Here is a 23993-nt window from a genome sequence, read left to right as displayed (position 1 = left end):
TTACACCCGCCTGCTGGGTGATACGCCCTGGCACGGCCAGGCCAGCCCCCGCCGGGACACAGGCCCATCTGTCCCAGGCTCAGGACCTTTGTCTTCTGCACTGATGGGCAGGGTCCTTCTGGACCCTTGTATCTGGGCAGTTAGTGGCTTTGAGGATGATGCCTTGAGAAGTTACCTTTTACCTGGCAGGGTGATGAGTGCCAGCAATCTAGAAATCTAGACCAAGGCCTGTGAACAAGGCTAGGAGCAACCCACTCAGCTGGAGAGCCTTCCTGTGGTTTGGGCTGGCATGCCTTCATGTCTTTGCAACACGGAGTTTCCCTGGCCGGGGCGGAAGCCCTTTCGACAGAAGCCTGGCTTCTGCGGCATCTGGTCTGGTGGCATCTCCGAGTGGCACTGCCTGGCACAGATCACTGAGGAGCTCAGGGCAGGCTGCTTTCTGAGGTGGGGAGGCCCTACCTGGAACACACTCTCAGCACTAAGTGAAAAAGGACTGCTGGCATGATTTTTCAACTCTTTTTTAATCACAGAATAATTCTACTGTTTGTTCATTGTAAAATAAAATTCACTCCTTTAGGACAGGCACAGAGTAAGGCAGAGGTTCCATTGCCCTATGTGTGGGAACCACCTCCCTCAGTGTGTGGCTCTTGTCAGATCCTTCTTCTATAGTTCTATGTGTAAATGTCCCCCGTGCCCCCTTCAATGTGTTTGTAAGTCCATCTCTGACCGTGAAGTCTTGCCAGAATGTGACCACCTCATGCAAAGTCCTTGCTATTTAGTGTCTTGAGGGGGTTTTACCTTTGTTTTTAACAGACTTTTTATTTTGGAGTAATTTTAGATTTATGAAAGATAAATAAGCTTTAAATTTACAAAAACGTTGCAAAGATCCAGGAAGCTCCAATATACCCTTCACCTGTCTTTGTCTAAGGTTAACATCCTAACCTTACAATGGGACACTTCTCACAACTAAGAAATTAACCTTAGTATATTATTGTCATGGCTGAAAGCCAGACTTTATTCAGATTGTCCCAAGTTCTCCCACTATATATTTTTTCTATCCCAGGGCCACATCCAGGATCTCACATTGCGTTTCCTTTGAATGGCTCCTTAGTCTCTGCTGGTCTGTGACAGTGCCACCATCTTTTCTTGTTTCTCATGACCCCCAAATTTAAGGTTTTATCTAGTATTTTCTCATGCTTTACTGGGGCTGTGGGTTTGGGGGAAGACCACAGAGGTGAAGTGTCCCTCTCTCTGCATCCTATCGGGTCCATGGTGTCAACAAGGCTTAGTGGGGGAACGCTGACCAGGGGGACGCTGCCCGTCATCTCTTGGTTAGGTGTGGGGCTCAGCTTTCCCCACCGCAAAGTTCCTTTTTCTCCTCTGTGTACATTCTTCTTCTGAAGCATTGAGGGTTCGATAATTGTTTGAATATATGATATGTCCAACATGGCCCCAAGTTCAAAACCATCATAGAGGATGAACAGAGAGAGGCCTCTTCTCCAGCCAGCACCCCGATAGCTAACTACCCTTCTCAGTCTCCTGTGCATCCCCCCAGTTTCTCAATGCAAATAGAATCAAATAAGAATGTGTTTTGAATATCCCCTCCCCCATACTCAGCTTTACATCCTGTTCTGAGCAGTGAAATTGTTACTAACAGTACTTCTTGGAGATTTTAGTGTATTAGCACAGAGTGCTTGCTCGTTTGTTCTTTTTCTCTCTCGAGGTATAATTTACACATAGTAGACACACCCATTTTAGCGTGCAGTTTTAAGAGTGTTGACAAATGCAGAGAGTTGAGTAACCACCACTGCAATCAACACATGGAACACTTCCGTCATCCCCCAAATCCCCTGCCCTTTTGTAGTCATGCCTCCCCTTCCCTGCACTTGGAGCCCACTGCTGGGTACTCCACCCCGTGATTTTGTCTTGTAGAATGTCATGGAAGTGGGCTCATGCATCCCTGTCCCTCTGCGCAATGCATCTGAGAGCCATCCGCGCTGTGTGCAGCAATAGTTGGATCCTTCCTATTGCTGAGGCGTGTTTCTGCTATGGCTGGACCACCAACTCCTGAACCATTCACCCACTGAAAGACAAATGGATTGTCTCCCATTTTTTGATGATTATAAATAATGCTGATATAAACACTTATGTGCAGGTTTCTGTGTGGTTTATAAGTGGGATAACATTTTTGAGTGAATTTTTGTATGACTTACGAGGTATAGATTAAGGTTTTGTTTTTTTAAGATTTTATTGGGGAAGGAGAGTAGTGTGTATTTCCAGGACTTGATTGGGGAACAGTGTGTTTTTCCCAGGACCCATCAACTCCAAGTCAAGTTCTTGTCCTTCAGTCTTAGTTGTGGAGGGCGCAGCTCAGCTCCAAGTCCAGTTGCCATTTTCAATCTAGTTGCCGGGGGCGCAACCCGCCATCCCATGCGGGAGTCCAACTGGCAACCTTGTTAAGAGCACAGGCTCTAACCAACTGAGCCATCCGGCCGCCCACTGAGATCTCAGCTCAAGTTGTTGTCTTCAGTCTAGTTGTGGAGGGCGCAGCTCACTGGCCCATGTGGGAATCGAACCGGCAATCCTGTTGCTCAGAGCTCATGCTCTAACCAGCTGAGCAGTCCGGGCTGCCCCTAGATTAAGGTTTATAATTTGTTTTGCGTATGAGTGTCCAGTTGTTCCAGTACTATTATTGTAAAAACCATCCTTTCTCCATTGAGTTGCCTTTATCAGAAATCAGTTGGCCATGTTTGTGGGGGTCCATTCTATGCATCTGCCCTTTGACCAAAACCACATTTTTTTATTACTGTAGCTTTATATAGTAAGTCTTGAATCAGGTGGGATGGGTCTTTTTTTAAAAAAATTAAAGTTTATTGGGGTGACAATTGTTAGTAAAGTTACATAGATTTCAGGTGTACAATTCTGTAATACGTCATCTATACATGACATTGTGTGCTCACCACCCAGAGTCAGTTCTCCTTCTGTCACCATGTATTTGACCCCCTTTAGCCTCTTCTACCATCACCCCTCCCCCCTTACCCTCTGGTAACCACCAAACTATTGTCTGTGTCTATGAGTTTTTGTTTCTCCGTTTGTCTTGTTCTGGGATGAGTCTTCTTTGTTTGTCTTTTCCAAAGTTGTTTTGGCCACTCAAGTTCCTTTGCCTTTACAGGTAAATTTTAGAATCAGCTTGCTGATTTCCACAGAAAAGATCATGTAGCAGTACATCGAGAGCTTCGCTATTAGTATTTACAGTAGTGTTATTCCTCCAATGTCACTGCTCTCCTGTGCCAGTGCAGCCTCTTCCTCCTAGGTCTCGCATCTCTGGCCTTGCTGCCCACACCCCCCAGGTTGTTCTCCTTACAGTGGCCAAAGGGAGCGTGTAAGTATACGCTCCTCCTCTGCTCAAAACCCGCCATGGCTCCCAGCTCTGTCAGTGTGAAAGCTTAAGTCCTCACTCCCACCCACAAGGCCCTGTGTGATCTCCTTACCCTCCTCCCTGCCCCATCATTTGTCTTCTCTGGTCTCTCGCTACTCCTTCCCTTGCTCTGTTCCAGCCACCTGCTCTCCTCACTGTTCCTTAAACATGTCAGACACAGATAGTCCTACCTCAGGGCCTTTGCACATGTTCTCTCTGCCTGGAAAGCTCTTCCCCTCACATGGTCCTATGGCTTATTCATCACCTCCATCAGGCCTCTGCTCAAATGTCCATTCCTCGAGAGGCCCACACTGGCCACTCTGCTAAAATGCCCCCACCCTGTTACTCTATCCTCGAGCCCTGTTTAATTTTTCTTGGAAGTACTTGTCACTCCCTGTCATTGTCCTGCCTATTTATTTGTTTATTGTCCATCTCCACCCAGTAGAAGATGAGTGCCCTGATGGCGTGGCTTTGTTCCTGTGGGTGCCCCAGTTCATTGCCTGGCATATTAAATGCTCGAGAAACCATCTCCCTCTTCTTGTAAATTGTTGTGCAATGACCATCACCACTATGTAATTTCAGAACATTTTCATGCCCCCGAAAGAAACTGTACCCATTAAGCAGTCACTCCCCACCCCCAGCTCTTAGCAACTACTAATCTACTTTCTGTCTATGAATTTACTTATTCTGCACATTTCCTACAAATGGTGTAGGGGAGGAGTCCAACTTCATTCAAATACAGCCTATCCTAGAGAATGTTCCATGTGCTCTTGATAAGAATGTGTGTTCTGCTGCTATTGGGTGGAGAGTTGTATACATGTCTGTTAGGTCTTGTTGATTTATGGTGTTTACATTTTATGTTTCCTTGTTGACTTATGTCTCTGGTTCTATCCATTGTTGAAGGTGGGGTATTGATGTCTCCAGCTTTTATTATTGAGTTGCTGTATTTCCCCTGCCCTGTGCTTTATTTACAGCTGCGTAGTGTTCCTCAGTCTGGCCCAGTGCCACTAAGTCCAGTCACTCTCCTACTCGAGCTTTTAGTTTTCTAGATTTCCCCTCCTGATAGAGCCTTGAGGGTTTTCAGGCTTATGCATCCACTATGCCCAGGGCTGATTCCTGGAAGGGGGTTGCTGTGTTGGACAGGAAGAGGATTTAGAATCATCTTGCCAGGTCTGCCAGGAAAGTCTGTGCCAGGGTCCTTCTTGAGGTGCCATGGAGGGGAGTCCCCTTGCCCTGTCACCTTTGTGAACTGTCCTGTTGAATAGGGCCTTACATGTGCCAGGTACTGGACTTCGCGTGTCTTATCCTTCTAGTCCTGCTGACAGCCTGATGGTGTGGGCACTGTTATCCCATTTTACAGGTGGAATAAGTGAGGTTTGGGGATGGGATGACTCTTGTCTGGGTCACACAGCGAGGCTGTGGCTGAGCTGTTCAGCTGTAGACTCGTCTCTCCACCACCACGTCTGCTTGCTAAGTTGTCCCTACAGGGCGATGTGACTGGCCTTCCTGTTTTCAGAATTCAGGGTCTCCTTTCCATCTTTGTTCCTGGATGTTAGATGTGGTGACCTGGATGGTGTCCTGCAGATGGGGACAGGAATGAGGCAGATTGGGTTGGTGCCTCATTGGTGGGGGCGCTGTTAGCTGTGTGACTTTGGTCTGAATGATCTAGCCTCAGTTTCCCCATCTAAGAAAGGGGTTAGCGAGAGCCCCTGTGAGGGTGAAAGAAAGACTTGAATGCATGGAGTTCAGCTCAGTGCTGTGTCATATGTACCCCAGAGACGGAAGCTGGTCCTGCCATTTACTCCTCAGCAGGTGTTTATTGAGCACCTGCTTTGTGCCAGACACTATGATCCGACAGTGAACAAAGCAGACAGAATCCTTTTCTTCATGGGGCTGACAGGCTGTGGGATTCGCGTCCAGGAGGCAGAAAGGGAGCTTATATGCTGAGATCAGAGCAATGATTGTGTAGGGGGAGGGGACAGAGCCAGGTCTGGGGAGGTGGGAGTCAGGCTCTCCCAGGAGGCAGCAGCCAGCCAGTGTCCTAAGGAAGAGTGGAGGGTGCTGGTGGGGGCATCTCGTGGCCAAGCAGCCCAGGCTGAGGCATCAGCCCCCAGGGCCTCGAGCAGGGAATGGCCGGGAGGTGACAGAGTGCTAGGACAGGGCTCTGTGAGTCACAGGGAGGAGACTGATTTTGTCCTGAGTGTGCCGAAAGCCACGGGTGGGTTTTAAGTACATGTGCAGTATGATCTGACTTGCAGTTTGAAAAGCTCTCCTTGGATGCTGGGCTGAGAACACATGGGGCAGGGCCAGGCCCAGGGAGATGGGGGGAGTGTGGCTGTGACCCAGAGAACTTAGCCTAAGGGTTGGGGCTGAGCAGGAGAGAAGGGGTTGGTCTGGGTATTAGGCAACGGACAGGATTGGCTGAGAGCTGGCTGTAGGGGGTGGGGAAGAGACGATGGGAGGACAGTGAGCCTGGTGTGTCTCTGTCACACTGCACTCCGTCTGCCGGGACAGTTCCTCACAGTGTGGCACCATCACACTAGAAGAGGCTCTGAGAAGGAGCTTGGCCCCAGGGGCCACTGCCCACTCTTCTATTGAATGAAAAAACCTGCAAGGAGGATGGTTCTGGAATGTCAAGAATGGAGTGGGGCGCTGTCTGGCTTTTTCCTTCCTGTATGTTCACTAACATCCTGCCTGGGTTCAGTTCAGCCCCTCCAGGTGGTGACATAGCAGAGCTGGGAGTTCACATGTGGCCGACCACCGGCTGGGGGCTGCAGAGATGGTGGTGCTCCCCAGTCCCCATCCCCCCCACCTGCACCCTCTCTTCCCATCCTCACCACACCCTGTTTTACAGATGAGGATGTGAGTGACCGCGCTGGTTAGGTCACGTGGCCAGCCCTTGAGTGATGCTGTGTAGAGCAATAAGAAGGTCCCTTAGGGGACCCTCAGCACTGAGACCTTGATCCCAAAATGCCAGCGGCTTTCCTGTCGCCCTTGAAAAGGCTGCTTGGCTGACCAGTTGCTTTGGGGCTTCTCAGTACAACTGAGAAGTTAAAAATTAATATTTGCCTGTTACAAAAGTTGTAAAAGATCACTTTGGAGACTCTAAAACAGGAAATTTTCCTTTCTCACTCCACAGACCACGTCTGTCAAGGGGCTGAGTGTCACCTCCAATTTTCTTGTCCCTATGTAGGCCAGAAACGTGCACAAGCATTAAAAAAAAAAAAAGGACATAATCGGTTCTGTGCATTGCACTTGGCTTTCAACACCGTAGCCTGGGTTGCTTCCTGGGCCAGTTCCAAGGCCACTTTAGCCAGTTCCCTACTGACGGACATCTGTGTGATTAATGCGTTTCACTGTGGAAAGCACTGCCGCAGGGAGTGGCCGTCCTTGTAAACCCACTCAGGAGAATGAAAACGGGGTGATGTAGGACACGGGGCAGCAGGGGACATTCAGAGGAGTTGAAATCTGTGTTGAGTCCTGAGTGAACAGAGGAAACCAGGATTGTGGAAAGGCACAGAGGAGACGTCTCAGGGAATCAACACAAGCAAAGGCCCTGAGGCAGGAATAGGTTTGGACTCCTGGCTGTCCCTTGGTCACGAGGTTTGGCTACAATTAGTGAGGGAGGTGGGGGCTGAGGGTAGGGAGTTGACAGGGTGATTGCTCAGGGCCTTGAGGCCATGGGAACACTTAGCAGCAGAGAAGGGATGTGAGCTGGCTCACTTTGTATTGAGTTTTCCTTTGATTATATGGGTTAAATGCTCTCTTTTGGGTAAGAACTGTGCAGACTCTTCCAATTACCCTCTGAGGCATGTGGCATTACTCCCACTGAATAGACAAGGAAACCGAGGCACAAAGAGGTGACCCAAGCTGCCCAGATTGTCCACAAAGAAAGGGCAGTGCCTCGATTCCAGCTGGGCCCTGAGAAGCCCAAAGCCAGGGCTGCTTGTCGCCATGGGTCACTTCCTACTTTTGCTCCTGGCCTGGTCGCCAGATGAGACTATGGAGCAGGTGACACTAGGGCTGAGTGCCAAGGGCGGGGCTGGCTCTGGAACCTGCAGGATTCCTGAGCAGGGAGGAACCTGCTGGGAGTTTTGTGAAGGGGTGGCGTCCGGAGTGGGGTCCCACGCCACTGCTGTCTAAGCCTCAGTTTCATTTTTCCAGTGGCAGGTTTGATCCTTCATCCCACAAGCATTGGTCACCTGCCTCTTGCCTGGCTCTGTGTTAGGAGCTGGGGAGAGGCCAGACAATGTGCCAGGCAGAGGAGTGGCCATGGCAGTGGCAGCCTGTGAGGCTGCCCTTCTAATGGCTGAGAAGGGACAGATCACAGCCGTGGGAACAAATCAGTAACCTGGAAGTTGTCAGTTGGGTAGAATTGAGCAGGATGTTGTGTGACAGATGGGATCTGCTTCATTGGGGGTGGGGGTTGGGAAGAGACAGTTTGACTGGGAGTTGCCTGCTGGCCTTGGGAATGCTGTAGGGAGAGGGTTCCAGGCACAGGGAACAGCCACTGTAAAAAAAGGTCCTGAGGCAGGACCCTGCCTGGTATGTTTGGGGAACATGGAGGAGGCCAGTGTGGCAGGAACCGAGGAAGGAGAAGAAGAGGAGGAGGTGAGGGCAGCGCCGTGCCTGGGCAGGTCGTGCAGGGCCTTTTGGGAGAGGGAGGTGGTACAATGAGGTACCGCCTCACGCCTGTCAGAATGGCCATCATCACTGAATCAACAAACAAGTGTTTGTTGGCGAGGACGTTAGAGAAAAGGGAACCCTCGTGCACTGCTGGTGGGATTGCAGGTTGGTGCAGCCACTGGGGAAAATAGTATGGAGGGTCTTCAAAAAATTGAAAATGGAACTACCTTTGACCCAGCAATTCCACTCCTGAGTATTTATCCAAAGAAATTAGAAAGTATATATACACCCCTATGTTTATTGCCGTGCTATTCACAATAGCTGAGATATGGAAACAACCGAAATTCCCATTGATAGGTGATTAGATAAAGAAACTGTGATACATTTATACAACGGAGTATTACTTGGCCATAGAAAAGAATGAAATTTTACCATTTGCAACAACATGGATGGACGTGGAGAATATTATGCTAAGTGAGATAAGTCAGACAGAGGAAGACAGATACGATATGATCTCACTTATATGTGGAATCTAAAGAACAGCATAAATGAGCAAACAAAACAGAAATAGATTCAGAGATATAGAGAAAAAAAAACTGGTGGTTGTTAGATGCGAGGGGGGAGAAGGTGAAGGGATTAGAAAGCACAAATTGGTAGTCACAATATAGCCACAGGGATACGAGATACAGTGTGGGGAATATAATCAATAATGTTGGAAAGATCATGTAGGGTACCAGATGGGCACTGGACTTACCAGGGGGATCACCTCATAGACTGTGTACATGTCTGACCACTGTGCTGTACACCTGAGGCTGAAGTAGAATAGTATTTAATGTCAACTATAATTAAATACATACATATATGTAGCCACGGGATGTAAAGTACAGCATAGGGAATATAGTCAGTGGTATTGTAACAGCTATATATGAGGGGTAGTAGATTGGGGGGGTTATCACTTTGTGAAGGGTGCAAATGTCTATTACATTGCTTTGTACACCAGAAACTAACGAAAAAAAAGAGCGAGAGGGAGGTGGTAGCCTTGGGAGGGCTCTGAGCAGGAAGGGACATGCCCTGACTTGGCATCCACAGGTGCCCTGTGGCCACTCTGGGGAGAGCCGAGTGTGGGGCTGAGGGTGGGCTGCCTGATGTGGCAATGGTCCAGGCAAGCGCTGATGGGCTGAGCCGGTGGCCTTGGACACGGAGACAAGTGGTTGCATTTGGGGGTGGAGGCAGCGTGGGGGCTGAGAGGCAGGATGAGCCCTGAGTCCGTGCTCCGAGGCTCCACAGGGGTGAAGTGACTCATGCCAGGTCACACAGCCAGGCAGGCCCTCTGCGAGGGATGAGTGCCCAGAGAGGGTGGGGACCTGTCCAGGGCTTCACGGCTCACAGGGGCCGAGCTGGGCTTTGAACCCAGGCTGTCTGGCTCCAGAGTCCATGTTCCTTTTGTCCATTCGGCACGTATTATGAAAAGCTGCTGTATGCCAGACACTGTTGTAGGTACTGGACACCCAGCAGTGATCAGGCCAGGTGAAGAAGTCCCAGCCTGTCACAGGCCTCCATTGGAGGCTGGGTTGGAGGAAGTAGGAAACGTGCATTTGGGAGGGAGGGGTGCAATCGACTGCACCTGCCCACAGGTGGGCAAGCAGGGCCTGTGGGGAAGGGTTTCCTGGCAGAGGGTACAGCCCCCCAAAGGCTTGGAGACCAGAAGTGCACCCTCTTAATGGAGGGTGCAAGGAGCGGTGGGATGGGCAGATGGGGGACCCTGTCAAACCTGGGGTTGGTCAAGTGGTCTCTGCACAAAGGAGATTTGGAGCCCAGATCATAGATAGCCTAGGAGAAGGATAGGTCAAAAGCCTCGGGCCAGGCCTGGACCCATGGATTAGAGGCCAGGTGCTGAAATAATCATAGTTAACACTTACTGAGCACCTGCTGTGTCCTAGGGAACAGAATAAACCCAAGATCCTGTCTTAGGGTGCTGACATGGGGGAGGGGCAGACAAGAAGCAGATAAGTGATACATCGAATGTTAGTGCTGGGGAGAAAAATGAGGCACAGAAGGAAGGTGGGGTGGGGGTGGAGCTGTGAATGAGGGTGGGAAAAGTCTCCCTAGGGAGGTGTTTGAGCCAAGGCTGTGGGGAGCAAGTCATGGGATGCCTATTTTTCTGGTACCCAGCTGCCCTGTGAGGTGGGTGGTGTTATCCCCATCTTACTAACCAAGAAACCCAGACCAGAGAGGCAGGGAAACTGGCCCAAGGTCACACAGCATGAAGGGCATTGTGGGAGGAGGAGGAGGAGGCAGGTGGATGCTTTGAGTCACAGGGAGGGATGTGGTAACCCATGGAACATAGGTGGGGTCAAGAGGAGGAAGCAGATGACTGAGGCTTGAAAGTCGCCTTCAGATAAGTGGACAGTCAGTGTGCTGGGTAGAGCTGCTTGGGAGGAGGGTTCCTTCCACCATGCCACTGGAAAGGTCCCAAGAGTGCCTCTGCTGCTGTGTGCCAGGAAACCCTGTGGGTAGCCTTAAGGCACAGCTGGACAGGCCTCTGCTCACTGAGCCCCTTGGAGATTTCTGGGGGGCTGCTTTTTGGGGGCTGCCCAGGCCAACGATGGGTGTCCCTGCCCTTTCTACTCAGCAGCCCGGGAGCTTCTAGAAACACAGTCGGACGAATCCCAGGGCTCCTGGCCTGCGAGGCCCCTCACACCTGCCCAGCCTTCTCCCCTTCAGGCTCTGCCTCCCTCACCCAGGCCTTGTCTTCCACTTGTCCTTCCCACTCTCCACCAGGTCCCAGCCCCAGAAAGCCGACTTCCCCTGCACGTGCCCAGAGCCCTCGGTTTTCCTGGGCATCACACTTGCCCTCGTGTTCTTCTCAGGCTCTCACTGTCCATGTCTGTGGTGTCACCGCTGTGCTCGCGGTGCCTTTCCCCCACCCACACACACGCACAGGACAGCACGTGCCAACACCAGTGGCAGAAGGCCTGGCCCCGGCTCCGGAGACGCCGGCAGTTTCTGCGTCAGCGGTGAGGGCCCAGAGGCCTGGTGACCTGCTGGTCAGAAGCTCAGACTCCATGTGTTTCCGTCCACGCTGTGCCGCCTGGACAATGGGTGACCCTACACAGCTGCGCGTCCTCTAGGCCTATTTACATCTGTAAAGTGGGGCTCAGACCATCCTGGTAGATTGTGTCACAGCTAAAGGTGATAAATCCCCAGGAAGTTCTCAGCTCCTCGCCTGGCATACAGTGAGCACTTGACAAGGGTTAACTACTTTAAAAAAAAGTAACTTTTTAAAGTCATGAATCCATGTGGGTGATGCACAATTCAGAGATGTTCCAGAACATGCATCGCCTCCCCCCCAGCAGGCTCCGCTTCCATGGGCTCGGGCTTTTGTTTGTTTGTTTGTTTGTTCCTTTCTTCCTTCAGTCGCAAAACAGACACATTTCTTCACCTTTTGTTTTCCTCTGTATATATAGAAGGAAGTTCCACGTCAGGAGATAAAGAGTTTTGTTTGTTTGGTTGGTTTTTGGTGGCTGCACAGTAGTGTGGATAGGCCATAAATTATTTAATTAGTCTACCCCACCCCCATGGGCTTTAAAGTACTTTGGATCTGAGCTAGTCTTACGGGGAAACTAACCAGACGGTAATGATTCTCCCGTGGGCAAATTTTAATGCTCTGCTCTCTCTGTACTTTCCTATCTGAGTCTTCATGAGCTTGTCCTCCTGGACTTGATTTGTACTTGTGACCTTATTGAGATGTAACTTAGATGCAGGAAGTCACTCAATCTTAAGTATACACCTTGATTTTTAAAGTAAATGCATGCACCCCGGTAATCGCGGGGCAGATCAAGACAAGGGACACTGTCATCATCCCAGAAAGTCCCCTCGTGCCCCTTCCAGTCCGTTTCCCCACAGGGAACTATCTGCTCTGTGATTTCTATCAGTCGAGACTAGTTTTGCCTGTTCAAGTTCAAGTCTACCCTATGACTCAGCAGTAGGAACGAGGGCATATGTCTACAAAAGGCATGTACGAGAATGTTCGTAGCAGTTTTCTCATGGCCCTGCACTAGGGAGACCCCAAATGTCCCATCAGCTAGTGAATGGATGAACAAACTGTTGTCCATCCATGCAGTGGAACATGGGTCAGCAAGGAAAAGGACCCAGCTTTGGTCGCACGTGTCAGCATGGGGGTTCAGTCACACACTGCTCCTGTATTGTTTGCTCACTGACACGTTCCAGTCGCACGGAAGAGGTAGAGTGGGAGATTCTTGTGAAGGGCGCGCGAGTGGTGTCACTGCTGCGGCTGGGGGTTCTACGTCAGAGGGCTGGCTCCCAGAGTCTCTGATGTGCAAGGTGCCTCTGTCCCTACCTGTCAGGGCCCTGCCTGTGAGCCAGGTGGCCTGCAGCTTCAGGGAGCCAGGGTCAAGGTCATGTGTGGTGCTCTAGAGGTAAATAGCCCCCAGCAGACCCGCTACCTCCCTGGGAGAGCTTGGCATCCTTTATGAAAGGGCGCTGCTCTCCTAGAGACACTGGGTACCCCCCTTTGGCGAGGGCTGAGATAAAGCCTACCTTGGGGTCTGGTTACCCGCATGTGGCCTCCTTGCTGTTTCTCTTGCCCTGCCCACCGCACCCCTACATGTAGCTTGCCCCTCATTTTCCCTTCTCAGAGGGGCCTTTCTTGGCCATGCCAGCCCCAAGCCCTCTATCGCCCATGGCTGGTCTTCTTTGTCCCCACCCCCACGTCTCACGTGGTCCATCTCAGGATGCTGGTGTGGTGCACCAGCGCCTCCATCGTGCTTTGTAGGCATGAGTCATACTTGTGTGAGCGAGCGTGTGACTTTGGCCAGGCCACATTGCCTCTTTGCACCTCAGTCTCCTCATCTGCCAAATGGGAGAATGGGAGTCGGTAGTTTAATGTGTCACGCTGCGTGAAGTGGGTATGAAATGCTTCTCGAAGGGCAGGCATAGTCCGTGGGGTCTTCGTCACCCTCGGGAGCTAGGTTGCATGGGTAGCAGCGTAGGTGTGGAAGGTTGACTATGTCACCAGGAGCTTTGGGCTCCCCTAATCCTAGAGGGGCTTGTGCATGTCCTGTGGATGTTCTTTCCTCTGTTTTGGCCCTTCCCGCCCTCCATGGTTCTTCTCAGTCCAGCCTGGCCCCTGGTCATGGCCGCGCTCATCTCTTAAACTCCTCTTGACTGTATCCAGTGTCTGTCCACTGCTGTTTGGGTCCCTACCACCCCCTGCCCCGGGTTCAGCCCCATCCTCCTCACCTGGAACAGCGCAGGTGCATTCTCCCTGCCTCATGGCTCCACTCTCATACCTGCAGCAGCCAGAAGGGTCTTTTCAAGTCACACACCTATACAAGTGCACACAGTTATAACCCCCTGAACCCCATTGAGTGGCCTCGCCCTAATAATGACGACCAGCCTTCTCATCACGACTGCCAGCACCACCCTCACCTTACCCCTTTGTGGGCCTGTCCAGTCGAGTGCCCCGCTTTGCTGCTTGCGTCCAGCACCCCTATGGAGGCCCCTCATTTTGCAGGCTGGGCTGCAGTTCCACATGTTGTGTGGCCACTGCTGTGTCCCTGCTCCCAGCCGGGGGGCGGCGCCGCATGAGTGTGGTGGGACAGCCCACAGGGTACTGGGGCACGGATTCCATTGTGCAGAGTGTGGTGGCGCAGGTGCACTTCCCACTTCCTCCTTCCTTCTGCTCACTGGGTGTGCACATTCTCAGGGATGCTGAGGCCCTGCTCCAGCTGAGGGCCGCCTTTGGCGCCCTCCAGGGTCCCAGATGGGGTTCCCAACACGGGTCGGGTGCCCCCTGAGACAATGGTTGCCACAGTACTGGGGAGTGAGGTGGCACCAGTGACACTATGCTAGGAACCCAGGGACACTGTTGTCTTGGTGCATATGAGACACACCTGTCGAGTCCCAATTGTTCTGTGTCCTGCACAGATTTCAGATAATCCAGACGTTTACCTGGGTGCAAACCTTGTTTGACATTCCCTGAGCCTAGACTCTTTCTCCACTTTACATGAAATGACAGGGTCCTTTGCATAGCTTTAATAATCTCTGAAAATGCTGCTTCTGCTCCAGTGCCTACCTGATCCCTGCTCCTTTGCTTTCCTTTCTTACTGGTCCGGGGCGGCTTCCGGTCTTCCCACTCTGCCTGAGTCCACGCGTACTAGTGTAAATTGGTGCAGGTAGTATTTCCGTATAGAAATACATAACAGGTATTTTTTTTTATTAAAAAGCTGTATCGAGGGATCACTTACATGCTAGGAAATTTGCCCATTTCAAATGCAGTGACTTTTAGTAAATTTACAGTAAATATTAGCAAACATTGCCACAGTCCAGTATTAAAATATTTTCGTCACCCCAGAAAGCTCCCTCGTCTCTGTTTTCTACCCCTGGGCAACCACTTGTCCTCTTCCTGCCTGTATAGCTGGTTTGTTTTTTTGGGATACAAAACACATATTTTGTCATCAACTACTTTTCCTTTCAGTCTTTCTATCGTATACATGGCCTTCTGTTAATTTCAAACATGTATACTAATCTCTTTGGAATCTGGGGGAGATGGTTCAAATATTTGTTAAGGAAAGCGCCCTTTGGTTGTGCTGGGGCTGGAGCATAGCCAGCTGGGGGAAATGGTTCCATTTGCCACCAACCTCCCATCCAGTCCTCCCGTCCCCCACCCCCTATGATCTCAGGACCCTCCAAGGCCAGAGTATTCCCCAGTGCCCTGCTGGGGTTGGTGTCTTTGCTGAGGTCGCCCAAATTGCAAGAGGGGATTGCTCCACCATGTGTGGTCATACTTCCTGTCCTGCAAAACCAGCCTCGTGAGTAATTTCTGTCCCTTTCCCCTCCCACAGGGACTTCCTTCCCCGAGGTTCAGGAATCGTCACCCGGCGGCCTCTCATTCTGCAGCTCATCTTCTCAAAAACAGGTACAGTGGGGTGCGTCGAAGCTGTAGCAGGAAACTAATGTAGATACCATGTCCAGCAGGAGCCAGAGGGCTTATGATAGAGTCTCTGATGGCTGGATTTGAATTCACGTTTTCCACATGTGCAGGGAAGTTGAAGCACAATTCACTGAACACCCACCCCCACCCCAAGAGTCCTCAGCCGTGAACAGGCTGCCAGGTGCCATGTGTGCTTGCTGTATTGCAAATAACATGTTTTTGCTGAATGCTTTCAAAGTCAGTAGCAGACATTGTGACATCGACCCATAATGCCTCAGTGTGCCTTCCCTTGCAATAAGGTCACTCTCCTGCAGTCATAGACCACACCCAAGAAAGGTGATCATTCCTGCACGTTATCTCATGGCCAGTCCATACTCAGGTTGCCAGTTGTCCCCCAAATGCCTTCCATGGCTGGTTTACATGCCCTGATCAATTCCATGCTACACTCCATTGCCATGTTTCCTGTGTTCATTAGAGCAGCATCCCTGCCATTTCTTTTTTAATTATGACATTGACTTTTGGGAGAGAACTTCCTGTTGAATAAAGAATGGCCCACATGTAGATTTCTTTTTCTGTCTTCCCCTGGGTGGCCTCAGTTTATTTCTGCTCTTCCCATGTAAGTCTGACCTGACATGGGCATGTCTTCCAGCTTGAAACCCACTCAGGCCTCCTTGGAAAGCATCTCAGGTGAGAAGGTGGAAGAGAGAAGGGAGCCATCAGTGGTGGGTCCTCTCTTCTCTCCACAGCCCTCGGGAGGTCTCCATTCAGGGTCTCTGTGCTGCTTCCCCACTGACCTGGAGTGCCAGCCCTGGCCGGTTCAACACTGAGAAAGCAGCTGATATAATCGTATTTTACGGACGGGGAAACTAAGGCCAGGCCAGGTTATCTGCCTTTTTAAGAAGCTGGCACCAGATCTGGGATCTGATTTTGCAGCTGTGCCCCAGTCTAGTCCTCTTGTCTTCTTCTTCTGACTCCGCCCCACCCACCTGTGGGAGGGCGTGGCTCCAATGAGAGGCAGCAGTGGATTGGCGGGGTGTCTCCTCTATGTGAGCTCTGCCATGTCATAGGCCATGGACGAGCCAATGGGCTGCCTCCTGTGGGTTCAGCTGTCCAATCAGCTGTGCTGCAACGAGCAGCCGTAGAGCTGCAGGTTTCAGTCTGTGGATCAGAGCCTCAGGGGACTTGGCTTGTTGGGTTTCTGCTTCCGGTTTGCAAGTTGATGGGGAAGAAGGGTGATAATCTGCATTTGAATGAGTTCCCTGGTGGTGCTGATGCTCCGGGCTCCTGGCCACACTGGGAAACCTCTGCCCTGGTGGGTAGGGGCTGGGAGCTAAGATTGCCTAGATTCCAGTCCTGGCTCTGCAGCTTACTGGCTGGCTGGCCCCTAGGGAGGACTGCTGCTCACAGCCGTGTTTCCTGTCTGGACAGTGGAGATAATAATAGCACCGCCTTTGTGGGTTGCTTGCCATGAAGACAATGTTATTTAATATAGGTACACCCTTAAAACAGTGTCTGGCACACTCAGGGGCCCTCACTGCGGGGTCTGTACCAGCCGCTGTGGTGTGCTTGTTGCCAGCCTGTTAGGGGTCAGCTTGCTGGGAGAACAGGTTGGCTGGCTTCCTGCACTGGAAGGTCAGGACCATGTCATGGTGGGAGGGCTCCCTCCTCACCTCCATAGTGGCTGTCACCCAGCACTGGTCTACTGAGCACTTACTGTGTGCCATGGGCTGGTCCCGGGCTGGGACACTTAGAGAAGCAGGACCAGGACCTGCCACCGCCCTCCTGGCACTCCCATTAGTGCCTGGAGACAGATAAGGGAGACTTAGGGACAGACCAGGAAGGAGACACACAGGCCTGGCCCTCATCAGATGGGAGCCTGTGTGGTGGGGGGATGACAACTAACTCCATCACAGCAGGTGGGGACATTGGGGAGCTTTTCCGAGGAAGCGATGTGTGCGCTGAGGCTGACAGTGCAATGGGTCTGTCGGGGAAGGAGGGACTGCCCTTCCCAGCAGAGAGCACTATGTGTGAGGACCATGAGGCCCCAGGCCCAGGGGCCTCTTGGAGGAACTGAAATTCCTTCTGTGGGGAGGGAGGAGAAGCACATGATGAGCAACAGCCTTCAGGGAACACCAAGGGCAGGAACTTGCGGGCGCATATGTGCCCAGTGCCTGACCCAGATTCATGCTGAAACCTCTATTCTTGTTATCCCCACTTCACAGAGGACTGAACTGAGGCTTCTGAGCTGAAGCCACTTGTCTGAGGGCACAGGGGAGGGTCATCTTGAAAGCCCGGTCTTAAACTCACTCTTGGGGAGTATGGCCTTAGGCTGAGGTGTGACTTAACCAGATCCTTTAGCTGCTGGTGGAGAAGAGACCAGAGAGACCACTGCAGGGGCAGGTACCCCTAGGAGGAGGAGGGATCAGGTGCCCAGGGGCAGGTAGGGACAGGGTGGCAGCCATGGAGATGGAGTTTGATTCTGTTGGGCTGGAGTGGGGGTACAAGTGGGGGAGAGGAGCCAGGTGTCCTACATGGGCTTGCATACTCCCCCTTCCCCACCTGATCATGGCATTCCAGGTCTCTTAAGGGAGGTGGGTGGGGGGTGGGACACCCCACTGACTGGAGGGAGGAAGCTGAGTGCAGTGTGGGATGCAGTGATGGCTGGGGCTCCTGCTGCCCTCTAGGGGCTACGGGGGCCATGTTGTTCCTAGAGATTGAACTTTTGTGTCCCTGGCTCTCTGGGACATGACTTGGAGCCAGGCTGCCACTCTTTACTGTCTGGGGCCTTGGACAAGTAGCTTCACTCTCTTGTGCCTTGGCTTCCTCATCTGTAAAATGGGGTGGCAATGGCGCCTCCCTTGTAGCCCCGGCACCCCCTGTGGTGTGGTGTGGCCCTGAGGCTGGGGCTCAGTACTCCTCTCTGGCTCCTGGGACGCCCAGTGGCGTCCAGCTTCTCTTCCTCCAGACTGGTCTTGGTGAGACATTACTTTTCATTGGTTTAGTTTAAAAATTACCTCAGACCTCAGCCACTAGGAAGTTTGGTGGCTCACAGGTGAATCCTGCTCCTCCTTGGGAACAACGCCTGGGCCTCATAAACCCTGGGTGCTTAGGACTGTTCTTCTGTGGATGCAGATGACCGGGGCCTCTTGGGCCTCCCCTCCTGGCCTTGACCTTGGCTGGTACTCACAGGAGCCAGAGAGGGGATGTCAGGACTTGGCTCCCGGCCTCCTCCTTGTGGCTTTGTGTCCCTGATGTGGCCTTGCTGGCCCCTGGTCCCCAGCTGCAGCCACAATCTCCCTTCTCATCCTCAGGCTGTGCGCGTGTTCACTGTGCTCCCTGCCCGGCACACGCTGCCATCCTCCTGCTCCCCTGGGGGACCCCCTCCCTCACCCCAGTCCCGGCTGCCTTAGTTCCTATGCAGCCCGTGTTATGTGACATCATCCTGTCCTTTTATTTTCTTAATGGTCTTTCTCCCCCTGCTCCAACTCCGGTGCCACAAGAGCAGGGGCACTGATCAGCTTTGTCCAGCGCTGTCCCCCCAGTGGGGCTGGGTGCCCCTTCTCTTCTGTGGGTGGGATTATCAATGGCTGTGTTTCACCTTTACCTGTGAGCCAGGCCCTGGCAGGGTCCTTTCTGTAAAGCCTATAGACCTTGTGTCTTGATGAGGAAACCAAGCTGGGAGCTGGCTGGGGTCAGCCTGGGGGCTGGTCAGGATGCCAGCCAGGGCTGTCACCTTCTCGGTGTGTCTTCTTTTTCCACACCATCAAGTACTTACCCTAATTTTAAGCAGACACTTACCAGGTGTCCTACAGTTTAGCTCAGTTCTGATTCTACCTACCTGGAGATAGTGTCAGGTCCCACAGGTTAAGGGCTCGGTGCCACAAGAACCCTCTTCAGGCACCAATTGCAAGTTCAGGTTGTCACGTGTGTCTCTGACCAGCTTGGCTATAGATCGGAGGTTCCAGTGACGTCTTCCTCGGGTTCAATTAATTTTCTTTCTAGAGTGGCTCAGAATTCAGAGAAGCATTTTATTTATTAGATTACTGGTTTATTATGAGTGGATATAAGTCAGGAACAGCCAGATGGAAGCGATGCGTGGGGCAAGGCGTGAGGAAGGGGTGGAGCTTCCATGCCCTGTCCCAGCGCTGCCGGTGCTCACCAGCCTGGAAGCTCTCCAGACCTGTTCTTCTAGGTTACTATGGAAGCTTCGTCATGTAGGCACCATTGATTAAATCATTCCTCATCGGTGGTTGATTCAATCCCCACCCCCAGGAGGTCAGGGGGTGAGGCGGAAAGTGCCATCCCTCCAATCACATGGTTGGTTCCCCCGATACAAACTCAGGTGTGGTTGAAAGGGACTTACGAGTATCTAGACTCTTCTATGGCTCTTATCACTTAGGACTTGCCAAGAATTTTAGGAGCTCTGTGCCAGGAAAGAAGGGAAACCAAATATATTTCTTACTGTAAATCACAGGCCCTGGGTGGCAGTGTGTCCTAGACTGGGACATGTTTGCTTGTCTCAAGTCAGAGGGAGCTTGAGGACCAAATGAACTTCGGAGATGCCATGTGCTTTGTCCCTTCTTGGTTGGCTAAAGGCTCTGAATAGTCCCTGGAGATCAAATCTGCCCCACATAATTCCTCCCGGGCCAAGTCAACCAGACCTGCACAACTGCCTGCGCCAGGTTTGGGGAAGGCAGGCCCCGTGTCCGGCTGCCATGGGTGGTCCTGGTGGTTCTGCTCTTTGCTGGGTTCTGAGCAGAGAGAGGATGGGATCTGTCCATGAAGATCAGGGCAGAGCCCTTCCATGCAGAGCACTGAGGCTCCAGGCAGCCTTGCAAGTGCCTTTAGACCAGCATCTAAGCTATTTGTGGGCTCCCCGTGGGCCCAGCGCTGTGTTTGATCGCTTTCTCCTGTCGTCTCAGCGCTGGGTTCTGTGTCGTTTCATTGTGGGACACCTGAAGCCCCCATAGATGGGTGTGGCGAGGCACCCCACCTCCGTCTTTTCTTCTTGTCGGCTCCTTACATCACGTGGTGCCTGAGCTGCGGGGTTGGGCTGAAGTCAGGTTGTTCCAGCAAGACATTTCACAATTCTTAAGAAATGCCAGCAGGCATGTGACCTGGTCTGTGTTTGGGGTAGAGAGGGTGATCTTCTTACCTTGCTTTCAGTCCTATGGGTCTCCTTGAGCGCCTTTCAAACAGGAGAGTCCAAAAGCCAGGTCTGGGGCATGGCCTCTGTCACGGGGGTGCTTCCTCATGCCCCAGGTAGCCTGACCCCCAGAAGGCAGTGGTATGCACTTGTCACCTCCCTTCTGAGAACACCTTCTTGAGAGGCCGAGGGGATGCCCAAGCTGGGGGATGAGCTGTTTAGCACAGGGGGGACCCACTTAGCAGTCATGGGGTGATATCTTCCCAGGCTACAGCACCTAATACTTTGTAATAGGCTGTTCAATAAAACTTTATTGACCAGCTACTCTGTACCACACACTAGGTAGAGTATGACTGAAATCAAATCCCTCAGTCCCTCTCCTGAACTCCAGCTTTATCAGGGGACACACATGGTGTATCAGTGTGAGCAGTGCCAGGCAGGGGTGCTGCTGGCATCAGGAGGTCAGGGTGGGCCTCCCCAAGCAAGGAATTTAGAGCCGAGACCTGAAGGAGGCAGGGAACAAATTCTGTGGGGAGAGCAGAACCTCCTTCTGGAAAATAAATGCAAGTGCATTCACTGACCCCACAGTTGGGCTGAGGGGGGAAGCCCTGTGGTGGGCAAGGGCGCAGGCTCCTCAGGCTTGGCAGTGTGACTGCTGGATGAGGGCCTGCTTTATTCCTTCATTCCAGCTGTGCTCCAGTCCCACGGAGCCCTGAGGCCTGAGTACACATGCTGCCCCTTCTTCCAGGGAAGCTGCTTGCTTGTCTGCCAGGAGTGCAGGGGTGTTTGTGTGGCTGTCGAAATGCTGTGGCAGGGACCAGGGACCGGTGGGACTGGCTTTGTTACCTGCACATGAGAAACAGAAGGTTTGAAAACACTGCGGCTGGGCGTTGACAGGCGCAGCTCTGCAACAGGGACTGGCCAGGCAGAGTGGGCAGGGGCTTGCCCTTGTCTGCTGGGGATGAGTTGAGAAGGAGCCGTTCGGGTATTGCAAGCTAGGGGCTTCGTCCTAAGACCGCCTCTGACTTACTGAGATGGTGTAGTTAAATCGTCTCCAGTATCCAAGCACGTACAGCGCTGTGGGGGCCCAGGCTAACCCCTCCTGTCTGTTTCTCCTGTGTTTATTTTCCTCACAGGGAAACCAAAGTACAGAAAGTGAGGCTGGCCAGTGGGCAGCCCCCCTCCCTGCTCTGTAGTCTCCCCCTGGTCCCGAGCATCCTTAGGACGGCGGAAAGGTCGCCCATGAAACAGACGGCTTGGGCACGGGCTGTCTGCCTATCCCCGCCCTTACTTCCTCCATCATCTTGGGGTGGGCTGGGGCTGGAGTTGGGTGGGCCACCCCTCCCGGTTCCTGGCTTGTTGGGTCTCTGTCGTACCTGCTGTGACACATCTGCGCAGTGTCCATCTTCCCTGTCAGACAAGGAACCTGGCTGGGGCTGGGCCTATGTCCTCAAGTAGTAAGTGCTTGGGGAAGGAGGGAGGGAGGGAGGGAGGAGAAGAGACAGCAGGTGGCTCGCCAGACCCCGTCCCCATGCAGCCTCCTATATATCCAGCGTGGTGGCTTTGGAGGTGCTGGGCCACCTCACAGAAGCTGAAGTAGGGACCATGTTCTTACAGAATCATTCAGTCATGCATATAATTATTAAGCGTCTACTGCATGCCCAGAGGGAGCCCTAGGGACCAGAATGAACACAGATTTCTTTTCTGGTTCCAGCTGGGAACCAGAGAAAATACACAGAATAAGAAGGTAAATGATATTAGAGCTTGGAGGATGATAAAGCATAAGGATAAGACACTGAACGGGGAGCTCTGTCATCTGAGGTGTGGGCCAGGGCAGGTCTCACAGAGAAGGTGACACCTGAATGAGGTGACTGAGCCATGAGTTTGCCAGCAGGCAAACAGAAGAGCCCTGAGGCAGGAGCAGTCCTGGAGTGTGAGCCGGGAAACCAGCATGGCTGGACGGGAGTGAGTTGAGGTCAGAAATTGGAGGGGAAGGAAATTTTGTAGTCCCCTGTGGGATGTAGTAAAGACTTTGGCTTTTACTTGGGTGAGGTGGGAGCCATGGAGGGTTTTGAGGAGAGGGGGGCCAAGGTTTGGCTTTAAGAGGGTCAGTGAGATGGGGGGAAAGCAGGCTGGGTGAAAGCTTTTTAATGTTGGTATAACTGGAATTTAACACATGGTTCCAAAGTGACAAGGAAGCTAGTAAAGAAGGCAGGTGATGCGGGATGGGCCTGGCTGGCTCCTGAACCTTCCTGCTGCTCATTGACCTGCTGAGGAAGAAGCAGAGCTTTCCAGCACTGTCTCCTGCATATCCTTCACCCACACAGATAGGAGGCTGCCAGCACTCACTGGGGTATGGGAAGCCACAACTGGCAGGTTCTGGTCCCATAAACGTGATCCACAGTGACCTGGCTCTGCAGGGGTGGAGGCCCAAGATGCAGGATGGGGTGCCAGGTGGTGTGGAGTCAGGGAAGGCTCCCTGGAAGAGGTGACAGGCAGGCAGTCCCTGAAAGAGGAGGTGGTGGGGCTGGGCCTTCTAGGCAGCAGGCCTGGCGGGGCAGACATCTGCAGGGGGAGGGCCCATGTCGTGGCACCCAACCCCTTTCTCATCCCACGCCCCCCTGCACTCCTCCTGGAAGGGAGATGATCTCTTTGGGGTGCTGAGCCCAGGGTTTAAGCAGGTAGAAAACTGAGGTTTGCTGTAGGGATTGGAGGACTGTTCCATTTTGGGGTGGCTGCTGCAGGAAGAGCAGCCAAATGTTTCCTCTTGCCCTTGTGGAGGGCTGTCCTTGGGACAGCATGACTGTCCTTGGGACCTGGGTCAGCTGATGGGGGTGGGGTGGGTGATCCTGGATCCTCCAGCTGGCATTGCCTCTGCTGTCGAGTGGCTGGTGCCCATGCTGGACAAGGTCCTCAGAGATCTGAGTCCTTGGAGTCCCCCTGACGCTGGCCACAGCGGGGAAGAGCCTGCAGGTGGCCTCAGAAAGGCCAGGCAACTTGGGAGCTACTGCCTGGACATAGATGATCTGAATTTCAAATCCCAGCTCCACCACTGAGCTTGGGCTGTCACTTCACCGCTCTGGGCCTCAGTTTCCTTATCTGATGGGCATCACAGAGATGCCTGCCTGCTAAGGTCCTCACTCATAAGGAGCACATGGGACCACACGCTGGGCCTGGCCAGAGCGAGCAAGGGCTGAGTGTTGGCCATACCGTGTTTCCCCAAAATTAAGACCTAACCGGAAAATAAGCCCTAGCATGATTTTTCAGGATGACATCTCCTGAATATAAGCCCTAAAGCATCTTTTGGAGCAAACCTTAATATAAGACCTGGTCTTCTTTTCGGGGAAACACGGTAGTTTGTTAGGTTATTGTGATGGATGGCGAACCTCCCTGCACTCATTTCTTTCTGTCTCGTTAACACCTGTGGGTGGAGATTCTAGACCTGCCTGGCCTTTCCCTGTCGCAGGCTTCCATGACCATCCTTTCTTTTGAGGCAGCTGATGGCATGTCTGTGCTCTGATTTATGTAGCCAGGTCTCCTCCTGGTGGACATTGAGACGATTTCCAGGTTTTCCCTTTTTGAAAGAGCACGGTTTTACACGTCTTTGCATCTCTGCAGTGGTCCAGTTCTTTAGGCTGTTTGCCACATGACTTCCCTCTTTCTAGCATCACTGCAGGAGCTGTGATCTTTGAGCCTTGTTTCCAATATTTACTATGAAAGTTCAAACATAAGGAAAAGTTGAGGAATTTGTATCGTAAACACCTGTAAACTCAGCACCTACATCCTACAGTGAGCATTTTTCTTCTTGCTTTATCTTACACTGGTGCTTCGGATTACTCTGGCCTAAT

At 52.3% G+C, this 23993-nt stretch overlaps 1 protein-coding gene across 21 annotated transcripts in view; it reads left to right on the top strand.

The window, feature by feature from the left end:
- Positions 1-23993, top strand: part of DNM2 (dynamin 2) — a 79775-nt gene that overhangs the window by 9246 nt on the left and 46536 nt on the right. For 20 of the 21 annotated variants that reach the window (XM_074338180.1, XM_019744863.2, XM_019744854.2 and 17 more), the window contains exon 2: positions 14911-14984. The exons of the other annotated variant lie outside the window; for it this stretch is intronic. In XM_074338180.1, the coding sequence (XP_074194281.1) occupies positions 14911-14984 (74 nt within the window). The remainder of the gene's footprint in view (positions 1-14910; positions 14985-23993) is intronic. 21 annotated transcript variants of the gene reach the window in all.

The sequence above is a fragment of the Rhinolophus sinicus genome, linkage group LG07 (assembly GCF_036562045.2).
Source record: "Rhinolophus sinicus isolate RSC01 linkage group LG07, ASM3656204v1, whole genome shotgun sequence".
Classification (NCBI taxonomy): domain Eukaryota; kingdom Metazoa; phylum Chordata; class Mammalia; order Chiroptera; family Rhinolophidae; genus Rhinolophus; species Rhinolophus sinicus.
This window is presented reverse-complemented; position numbering and strand designations above follow the sequence as displayed.